Genomic DNA, 10,525 nt, shown 5'->3' with positions numbered 1-10,525 from the left:
TCTGGGGCATTATGAGATTCCTGGAACCGGACTGTATTTCTGGAAGACGTAGCAATCGTCGCAAGCAAACGCAACACAACACGCAACGCCATAAATCCAAGTACACTGCGATCCATCTGCTACCAGATCAGTGCGTCCCAACAATGGAGTTTGGGTCGTACGACGACTACCTCGAGTCGCTGGTCGACGCTGAAGGTCTGCAATATTTCGGTGATAGGGAAAATTTGATCAGCCTCTTCCGGACCGGCTATCGGTGAGTTTATAAAGGGGTGGGGTTTTTTGTGTTTAGAATTTTCCTCTCATAATCGCCACCAACATTTGCAGTGCCCTTACGAAGGATGCGTTTGAAGCGCAGCAAAGCGCTCACCAGGATTCGAAGGATCCTAACGCACTGTTTAGCCGGAACCTCGAACCGACGGCAGAGTTCCTGCGTGAGCTGGCAGTGCGGGAGCGTCCGAACCGGTTGGGTCTTTTATCGGTATGTCGTCAGCACCCCCCGCTCCCAGGGCAGGATACTTTGCTGACACCTCTCCACTTCCTTGTAGACCATCATTTACATCCGCTGTATGAGGAAAAGTGTGGAAATTTCCGGCTACATCGATTACGAGGAAGCACTGCGCCGTGTGCAACGGGATCTGCCGTACTCGAACGACTGGAAGGCGATCTTTGCCGGAGAAAGAATCCTGAGACCGACGCCGCTCGATCTGCTCTACTACAATTCGCGATCGGGGCGCACCTTGAGGAACAACACCCGCAACTACCGCATCCTGTGCGATCCGGTGCGGGGTCTCATGTTTCGCAATCTGTACGATCGTAAGGATATCTACCCGGATCCGGTCACCGGGTACTGCGGTACGAATACGAGCCGATTGGAGCTAGCAGCGAGCAGCACGTACGACCAGGTCGCTCTCTACGATCATGTGGTCCGGAAGAATTACTAAATTGAGGTGACCGCATGACCGCGATAGGAAGGGATGCGCGATGGGCGCCAGGGAAGTTCATCCGTCAGCAGGAGAGAACCAAGTAGCATTGAAGCGAAGCGAATCGAATCGATAGCAGGTGAACTTTCAAGGATTCCGTTCGGTCGCTTCCCATGCACGACCTTCCGCGCGCGCACACACGACGCGCTCGAGAGTCGTTTTATTTTTATTTGCATTTTCGTCACACACAAAGAGAGGGAGAAAGAGAATGACGGTCACATCAAGGCCTGCAGGTTCTAGTATCCTTGTGCTTTCGCTTCTACAAGCACCGTTCGCACTGTGGGGCGCCCCGTTTGCAGTGGATGAACCACAGCGGCTTTCGCCACCAAACGGAGAGATGCCGTCACCAGCGCACTTCCAGCGCATGTGCCGTGTGGACTAGGGAAAATCCTTTTCTCCTCCCAGTTTACACTGATGTGTGTGTGTGTATGTGTGTGTGTGTGTGTGTGTGTGTGTGTGTGTGTGTGTGTGTGTGTGTGTGTGCGTGTGACGGCGGGTAAAGCGAAGCGAAAGGTTGAAAATGCACCAACGACGCGGAACCAATTCACTGGAACGAAGCGAACGACCACTTGAGCGGGGGCTCCTATGAATGCATTCTCTGGTCTGTCCTTTCGTGTGTTTCCTCCCACCCATCGACGGGATGTTGCAATAGTATTGGTCGATGATAGTAGCCCTAGCCTGCGTCCTCTCTACCACGCTGCCAGTTAATACGGCATTCGTCCTTGGAAAGGTCCTTTCTAGTGTGTGCGCGCACTCGCCCGTTCATTTGCTCTAGCGAGCCTCTCAGGTGTAGAGTGAGCGTAAATTTACGATTACTATTCCGATCGTCGCATCCCTCGCCCTACCTCACCCCACCCCACCCCACCCGAGTCCACACGGAAGGCCCCGGAAGAAGCTTCTACATCGAGGGGCGCGTTGATGACGCTGCGACCCTGGGAAACAGCTCGACTCGACCTGGCCTGGCCTGGCCTGGCCACGAGCTCGAGCGACGCACAAACGCAACAGGAATAGACAGTGGGACCGTATAGGAGCGTACCAATGCCCCGGGTTGAGGTCCCGGAAATGCTTTTAAGAACTTCCGGAACAAGTGGCCTTTGCAAAACGGAAAACTGATAATCAATTGCTAATGTACAGTAATTTGGGATTACGCGTAGCCGTGGTGGCGAGGTGGTGCTCACACTGATTACCCACTACGCCACTACGAGCTACTACTCCAATCGGTGACCGGAAATCCTTCTAAGCCTACACAAATGAATCTGATTTCCCTAACCGACATCACCACCGTGCCCAGACCGTCGCCAGATTGGATCATGCTGATGCTCAACTGAGAGACGGCATGCCACAAGGCGGGCCGACTCCCACGTGCCCCGTCGGATCCGTCGGATCGCGTTGCTCTCGTGGGCGTGGGAAAACCGTTTACCAGGACCGTTCCGTTTTTACATTCCGTGACTGACAACCAGTGCGAGTCCCTTGGGTGGGAAAACGAGAGATACTAATGTTGGCTGGCGAGCGTAGGCGAGCGTTGAGCGTGGTGGTACGAGGGCGTACACGCCTACGTACGTCTACGCGCAGTTGAATGTGCTGCTCCAGGGGATGCACATAATGACCCTCGTGTTTCCTGCTGGTGGGTGGAACGTCATCAGGACATTTATGACGTCACCACCGTTGGCACCAAACGAAGGAGGCACAATTACACAACAATCTCGTGGATTCGTTTGCATTGGTTGGGATTCTGTGATAACAATTGGTGTCGTTTTATGGAAAAAAGAAAAAAAACACAGAGATATTATAAATATTCAACCCAGATGTTTTGGAAAGCAACTGTAAACCCCAAGTTGCCCAAAAACCCCTTGGTGCAAGCGATCTATGCAGAAGGAACCTTTCTTTTCCTAATCACTTTTTCTCACACCGTTTCTGTGGTGTTCACTTGCATACTATTTGGCAATCACCTGCTATTGCTGCCACCACTTAACGAGTGAATAATAGATCTCTGTTGATGGAACACAGATTTAATGACGCAGAAAAAACCTTAATCCACACGATAGGTCTACCTAAGCCGTGCAGTAGTAGGGAAGTCGTCAATCGAATAATTTGCCGTTTGAGATACTCACCATGCAAAGCAGTTTGATCCGTATATGGATACTTTTTGGTAGGTCTTGTTACCCCCGCATACCCAGCGGCTCCGTACAACTACTACTTTGTTCCTATGGTTCTCGTAGCATACTTTTGCGGCAGCCAGTTTCTGAGGTCCGACGGATTATCGTGCGTTCAAGTGAAACAACCGGGATCCCAGTGCGATGTTCTCAACAGTTCTTCGAGGGCAAGTCAACAGCTTCCTCGTCCACCAGTCGAGTTTGATTTTCTAATGCTGCAAGTGGATCGACAATCTATGCTATATCCTGATGGTGAGGTAACGCGGATGTTGAACAGGATTACATGGAGAGCTGTGTATGCAAAGTACAACGATAAGATCTTACGCATACCGGCGGAGAGCCATTTGAAGGAAATTCGTGTGGGAGCTGCCCCTCGCTTGGGAACAATCAAGGTGTTGGGTATAAACAATGTCTTGAAATTGTTGCTAGTGTTTAAGAGCGCTATGCGTAAAATACCACCCTCCATAAGACACCTGCAACAGCTGGTGGATTTGACATTATCCAAAGGTTTTCTGGACTCATTCAGCTTGGAACCACTCGATGGAATTCACAATCTTACCCGGGTCGACCTGAGACTCAATAAACTCCGTCGACTTGAGGTGAGCAAAAATCCAAAGCTGATTATACCGATTGAGGATCTAAATTTATCGAGCAACCTGCTGGAGTACATCGACGTGGAGTTCTTTACACCATTCAAGTGGCTCCGCGAGCTTGATTTGAGCATCAATAGACTCAAGCAGATCAACGCAAACGGGTCTGTTGTATTCCCAGTGCTTCACTTTCTGAGTCTGAATTTAAATAAATTAACGCAGCTGAACTTCTCCAACTGGATCGCGCCGAAGCTGGCAACGTTGAATCTAAATACCAATAGATTGATACAACTTCCGATCGGAATTGGTCGATTCACGTATCTTGATAAGCTGTCTCTTTCGAACAACCAATTAAAGACATTCGACCTAAAACGGATGGAAGTTCTTCACAATCTAAGATGTTTGAGTGTTGACGGTAATCAATTGGAAACTATTCAACCAGATTGCCAGTCACGACAAAACGCTTCTTGTGAGCAGGTGTCGCTACCCGCTTTGGATGAATTAGATTTGCGAAACAATTTTCTGACCAGCATCGATTTCAGCGCGTGGAACTTTCCTTCACTACAATCGATAGCTTTTACTTATAATCGACTGAAACAAATACTCAACATGAACAGCAAATTTCCAAAACTAAAGTTCCTACATATCAATCATAACGATATATACTGCCTGGTCTTCAACGGCACGAAATCATCTTACGACTATTATTTCAATGCCCAAGAGGCAACCGCTAATACTACTTGTCCGACGAACTCGTCATTTCCGCACCCCTACGAGCAAGGAGTAATATGTTGCAACCAATGAGGTCAATCAGTGAACAGTGAGTTAATTCTCTTAGCGTGGCATTTTCAATAAAATCATGTGTAGCAATAACTCCTGCAGATGAGCAACCGAGCGGTTGGCTTGGCGTTTTATTCCTGAAGGTGTTTTACACTATAATCTTTTTATGCTAAAATCTGCCCCCTATCTATCCATAGGATGTGCGGTTTCGGTTGTCCTAATTGCCATGACCAACCATGCGCCTCCACGGGCGCCAAATTATAGTAAGGGGGCAAAAAATATGACCAAATAGGTGATAATCCCTTAGTGGCTGGTTTGATGCGTTGAAACATCGTATCGACTATTGGCAACCCCTTCCAAAGGCTGGAGGCTGGAGTGCGCTTCTCCAGGGGCAAGGGGTAAAGAGATTGCTGTTTTTCGTTGGGGAATTGGTTGAGTGTGTTAAAGAAAAGAAATGAAGTGAAATTATAGAATAAAAAAACGATTTTTTAACGCCGGACCTTCAATATCCTGATTCTAGGTCCCCTAAAAACCGCGGAAAAACGGCCAAATCAAAAAAGCATGGTGAATTTTTTGTTAAACTCACCATGCCATCATGGTGAGTTGGGCCGCTGTGAGAAGAAAAGTTTCTATGATGAGCAATATAGACAAAGTCATGAGACCCCTCACGGCCGCCATCTTTGCGGGAATTTTTGAAAAAAAAATAAAAAAGGGAAAAAAGTAAAAAGCGTGCGTGCGAAAAACGCGTGAAAACAGCGAAAACATTCAGAAAACTAGCGCGAATCCACAAAGTGGGGGTCTCCGAGCAGGGAAAACGGGCATCGGGAACGCTAGCGCACGCCCACGCGGTTTCGGCGAAAACTGTGAACATTTCCGTGTGATGCTGGCGGCATAAAATTTGCCGGCGCGTTCAGACACACGCGCGCCCTTTTCTGTTCGACCGCACCGCCGCGAACGCGCGAGAGCGTTTTTCAGTTTTCCTTTTGCCCCGCAAGTTGGTACGTTTGGTGCAAGGTTTTGCCGGTTTTCCTGTCGGAAAAGTCGGTGCAGCAAGCGTCTGGTAGGCGTCGAGAGTTTCCTACGTGTTTCTCGACCCCCCGCCCATCGTCATCGCCGTCGCCGCCGCCGCTACCGCCGCACGACTTCGATGTTGGCCAGCACCCGCCAGTCGTGGTTTTGTTCGCTAAAGAAGTCGCGTCCTCTGCCTTGTTGATTCCGGCATCGTGCGTGTTGGAGCGGTGTGCAGTTAATTATACCCGTCCCGAGAGCTAGAAAACTGTCGAAAGAGCATCCAATCGGGGTCGCAAGCGTATTAAGAAAACAAAGTAACGATGGGTGCGTACCTGACGACACCGATCACGGAGAAGGAGTCGAGCGACGAGTCGAACGAATTTCTCGTGGCCGGATCCAGCTCGATGCAAGGATGGCGTATGAGTCAGGAGGTAAGGAAGCCGGTACTGGATCGTACCGATCGTCGGTGACACTAATGCGGATTCTCCCTTCCCCACAGGATGCCCACAATTGCATACTTGACTTCGATGAGAACGTGTCGTTCTTTGCCGTCTACGATGGACACGGTGGTGCCGAGGTTGCCAAGTATTGTAGCCTGCATCTACCGAACTTTCTACGCACGGTGGCCGCGTACGGTGAGAAAAATTTTGAGCAGGCATTGAAAGATGCGTTCATCGGCTTCGATGCAACACTACTCGAGGGATCCGTAATTCAGGAGCTTCGCGTGCTGTCAGAAAAGACGGAATCGGGAGAGGCATACGAGGAGGAGGAAGAGAGCGATAACGTGGAAAATTTGCGCGAAGAGGCCATCATGCCTCTGTACGAGGTGTTGCAGAAGTACCGCAAGGGTGGGAAGCCACCAGCGACAGCGGCAGCAGCAGCAGCGGCAGCGGCAGCAACGGGCAGCCGGCCGTCGGGATCTTCCCGCGGATCTTCGAAGACACGTTTAGCCGAGGTCATGAAGGAGGCCGGAGCCGGCTCTAAACCCATTTCACCGCTACTGAAAGGCAAAAAAGCGACCGTTGCTGATGAAGACGGGGATGCGGATGGTGAGGCAACCGCCGGTGGCTCCGATGGTGATGGTGATGTTGCTGCCAGTTCGGCTGAAGCCGCTCCTGCCGCCAAAGAAGCGGGCACGAAAGCAACAGAGGATGCAAGCGGTGATGCAGCCATAGATTCCACGGTCAGCAGCTCTAGCAACAAGGCAGTCGAAGGGCGTGATGATGGCGCAGCGGCACACCAGGAACCATCCTCATCTTCCTCATCCTCAGCAGCCTCCGCCGTTAGAAAGGAAGAGCAGATTGATGAAATCAGTGATACGGATGGCGTTATCGTGGACAAATCAACTGCAAGCGCCGTTAAGGATGTAAAGGATACGTGCGCCCCGGACAGCTCATCATCCGATCCCAGCAAACAACAGCCGGCACCAGCGGCAACCAGCAAGGTGAATGGTGACGTTGGCAAAGGACCGAGCGCTTCATCGGCCGCGGCAGTCTCATCATCGTCGTCATCTAGCGCTAGCAGCGGTGGCCAGGAGAATGGTGTCGCTTCGAGTGACTGCGGGGGTTCCAAGAAGGCAGAATCCGTGCACAGCAGCAGCAGTAGCAGCAGTGGGGGTAGTGGTGGAGGAAGTGGAAGCAGCAAGGCTGCTTCTGCTACTGCCAGTCCTGCGGCTGGTGTTCGACGGGCTAGAGTGGAAGCGAAGAATGGACCGGCCAAGCCATCGCACGTAGTTGATGACGATGATTCGGATGACGATGATGAGAGCGATTCGGACGAAGAGTTTCCACCGGTCGCTGAACCCACCGACACCTCCAGTACTGAGGATGGCGATGAGGAAGAGGCCGACAAGTGAGTAACGGCGGAACAAGAGGGATAAGTAGCTTTGGTGACCCCCCATTTAACTCGCCTAATATTTTTACAGTGGTGAGGAGTGCAGCGAAGAGGATGAAGATGTAGAGGAAGAGTACGAAGAGGAGGAAGAGGAAGACTACATGAACGAGGAGGACGAAGCATTTATGCGCAACATCTCGGACGAACCGGGCAAAGACAGTGGATGCACCGCAGTCGTCGCACTGCTACACGGAAAGGATCTCTACGTGGCCAATGCCGGTAAGTAGGCCGACACTACCGAACCACAGGCAGTAGGCGTTGACTGAATATCTTACCCTTCCTAATGATTGTAGGTGATTCACGATGTGTCGTTAGCCGCAAAGGAGAAGCGCTCGAGATGAGCTTCGATCACAAACCAGAGGACACAATCGAGTTCGAGAGGATAGAAAAAGCTGGTGGACGCGTTACGCTCGATGGCCGTGTCAATGGAGGATTGAATCTGTCGCGCGCCATTGGTGACCATGGTTACAAGATGGTACGTACGCACACTAAAGATAACAAGCATGCCGTGTCTTGCCGTCTTAACAACGGCCTGTTTTGCTTCCAAACTTCCAAACTTCCAGAACAAATCGCTCCCAGCCGAAGAGCAGATGATCTCCGCGCTGCCCGACATTCAAAAGATCACGATTGGTCCGGAAGACGAATTTATGGTGCTGGCGTGCGATGGTATCTGGAACTTTATGACCAGCGAAGAGGTGGTCCAGTTCGTGAAGGAGCGCATCAGAAAGCCGAACGTTGTGCTGTCGGAGATCTGCGAAGAGGTAATACACGACACGACCAGCCGCTTGGCCAGCAAAGATGCAGGACAATTAAACATGTTTTTGTTTTGAACTTTTAAGCTATTCGACAACTGCCTAGCTCCGCATACCAAAGGTGATGGTACGGGTTGTGACAACATGACGGCGATCATTGTTCAGTTCAAGCCCAACTTCACCGGTGCAGCGTCGCGGAAGCGGGGAGCTAGCTTCACACTTGGCGCTAGTACCAATTCCGATGTCCCTGCGTCCGGTTCGAAGAAGATTAAAACAGATACCACCACGGGCACCGTGGGTGAGGCGGCCGCATCATCGAGCACGGACGGTACCAGCAATGGTGCTGCAGCGGTAGAGGCGACTGATGAAACAGAGGCAGTAGCAGCGGTCGCCTCGATCGACACGCCGATGGATACGACGGCGTCGGTGGCCGGTTCATCCGAAGCCACCTCATCATCATCAACGTGAAGCGTACGGCAGTGCGGTCTGCGTTACTCTAACAGACAGTCCACAGTTGGACCATCTTCCTTTTCCCCACTAATTCACTCACTCACACACGTCGCCGCCGACTTCAGGGAGTAAGCTCGAGTTTATCCTTCGTTCATATCGTTGTCACACCGTGCTTGCGTTTCTCATTTTATGCGTTCTTTTACTAAGATGGGTTAATTGTACCGTAGCTTCTTCACCGTGGACACCTCGTAGGCAGGCCACCACTATTCACAGTGCAGCGTTCGGGCGAATTCTCAAATGCTCAATATCAGTATCAGTTTTGGGAAAATCAGTTTGGGAATGTAGCCCATCGTCCAGGCAACACAACACCGCAGCGATCGGTACATAGATCACTGGATCCCGCTTTCCTTTATCTTGTTTTTATTTTTCACGAACGTGTTTAGAAGGGAATTAGGATTGTAAGGGAAAAAGTAATAAGCGAGAACACAATTATGGCCAACAAGTGGTCTTTTGGAAAGTCTGTTTCGATTTTCCCACAAAAATGTCTATTCTTAACGATCGTCACTCGATGAGTTGCGAAACCGTCGTCAAATGTAGAGGATTCTGCGTGTGTACTTTATAGACCGTTGTACATGTAGTTTGTGTGTGTGTGGACGACGCGTCGTCCGCTTTAGAACGGAGCGAGTGGTAGGACGGGGAGGAGGAGGGGAGAAGGTGTTCGTACCGGAACAGACTTAATCCACAGAAGAGCATATTAACATGCTAAAAATGAAGAAATCTTAAATACCGCCTGCATGTTTCTAGGGCGAGTAAATGGAACATTAGAAAAGGGACATAAGTAAGCAGCATGGAAGAGAGCATACATTTATGTACATAATGTGTCAATGTCGAAACATAAAACTACAAACGAATAAAACAAAATGCGGAGGTTTTTGGAAGGCAGTAGAAATAGTGAGCATAATATAGCGCTAGCAATGTGAACATTAACTCCCCTTCCAACATTCTTTCCTCTGATACCACCTTCGAAGTACAGGTGTTTGGGCATGAGACACAAATGTGAATTTAAATACAAAAAAATCAAACATATAAAATACATTCTTCCGTTAGTGTGTGTTTTCGTACGATCGCGTAGGTGATGGCCAGAAGAAGAGAAAGGAAGGAGTGAGCCATACAGAACAAATCGATGAGCCGCACTATTGTATCTGAAGCAAGGGCAATAAAAATGTCTTTTAATCCATCGGTTTCTAGAGTGGTCCGTTTTCCGTTACCAGGGGCAACCGTTTAACCATACAAACTGTTTTCTTTTCTGGTGAGGTTCGCACCGTAAGTCGCACCTCGTTCCCTGGGCTGAACAACGATGGGAGAAGAATTCGGAAAGTCTGGCCTTTTTATCGACGACCTATATGCCCTGCGTGTCATCGATCCGGAAGTGGCCAACGAAACGAATGAGCTGAAGGACGAATGTGAACAGTTCACCGACAGTAAGCCGAAAATCAAGCGAAATCCAAATCTCTCTAGCGCAACCACAGTACTAATTGCCTTTATCCTTCAAGAGCTGGCCGAGTTCCGGCGGATCATTGACCAGTTTGCCAACATCATCGAAACGTTTGCGGTCGAGGTGGACCAGGAAAAGATGCGTGCCGTCGGCGTGCAGAACATGCTGAAAACGTTTTCGAAGCAACGTGAATCGGAACAGCAGCAGATACAGGTACAATGCCACCGTGGAAGCCCTGCCATTGTCCACCAAATAGTTTTATCGAATTTTACATCTTCCAGAGTGAAATCATTGAAAAGATGGTGGAGCTTGATAAGCTCAAGATTGAGTACCAGTATCTGCAGCGTGTCGAGTCGGAACAGCAGGAAATGATCGATACTTTCTACCAACATCAGTAGCGGACCACCCACGCTGCCACCTC

At 50.0% G+C, this 10,525-nt stretch overlaps 4 protein-coding genes across 4 annotated transcripts in view; all 4 read left to right on the top strand.

The window, feature by feature from the left end:
- The window catches only part of LOC125954422 (uncharacterized), a 169,173-nt gene that overhangs the window by 137,722 nt on the left and 20,926 nt on the right, over positions 1-10,525 (top strand). The window lies entirely within an intron of this gene.
- Positions 144-941, top strand: LOC125954512 (cilia- and flagella-associated protein 299-like). The gene is made up of 3 exons (XM_049684901.1): positions 144-253; positions 325-478; positions 546-941. Exons 1-3 carry the CDS (start codon positions 144-146, stop codon positions 939-941), a joined length of 660 nt encoding a protein of 219 aa, XP_049540858.1.
- On the top strand, positions 5,221-9,700 carry LOC125954426 (probable protein phosphatase CG10417). Its single transcript, XM_049684773.1, has 6 exons — positions 5,221-5,945; positions 6,014-7,365; positions 7,439-7,626; positions 7,701-7,882; positions 7,971-8,168; positions 8,247-9,700. The coding sequence occupies exons 1-6, from the start codon at positions 5,835-5,837 to the stop codon at positions 8,625-8,627; spliced, it is 2,412 nt and encodes an 803-aa protein (XP_049540730.1). The 5' UTR covers positions 5,221-5,834; the 3' UTR covers positions 8,628-9,700.
- The window catches only part of LOC125954526 (intraflagellar transport protein 20 homolog), a 698-nt gene continuing 41 nt past the window's right edge, over positions 9,869-10,525 (top strand). The window contains exons 1-3 of the mRNA XM_049684917.1: positions 9,869-10,090; positions 10,163-10,317; positions 10,386-10,525. The exon at positions 10,386-10,525 is cut by the window's right edge and continues 41 nt beyond it. Of these exons, the coding sequence (XP_049540874.1) occupies positions 9,967-10,090; positions 10,163-10,317; positions 10,386-10,502 (396 nt within the window). The 5' untranslated portion in view covers positions 9,869-9,966 and the 3' untranslated portion in view covers positions 10,503-10,525. The remainder of the gene's footprint in view (positions 10,091-10,162; positions 10,318-10,385) is intronic.

Source organism: Anopheles darlingi, chromosome 3 (assembly GCF_943734745.1).
Source record: "Anopheles darlingi chromosome 3, idAnoDarlMG_H_01, whole genome shotgun sequence".
Lineage (NCBI taxonomy): Eukaryota > Metazoa > Arthropoda > Insecta > Diptera > Culicidae > Anopheles > Anopheles darlingi.
The sequence above is the reverse complement of the archived record's forward strand: the minus strand, read 5'-3'. Positions and strand labels throughout refer to the sequence as shown.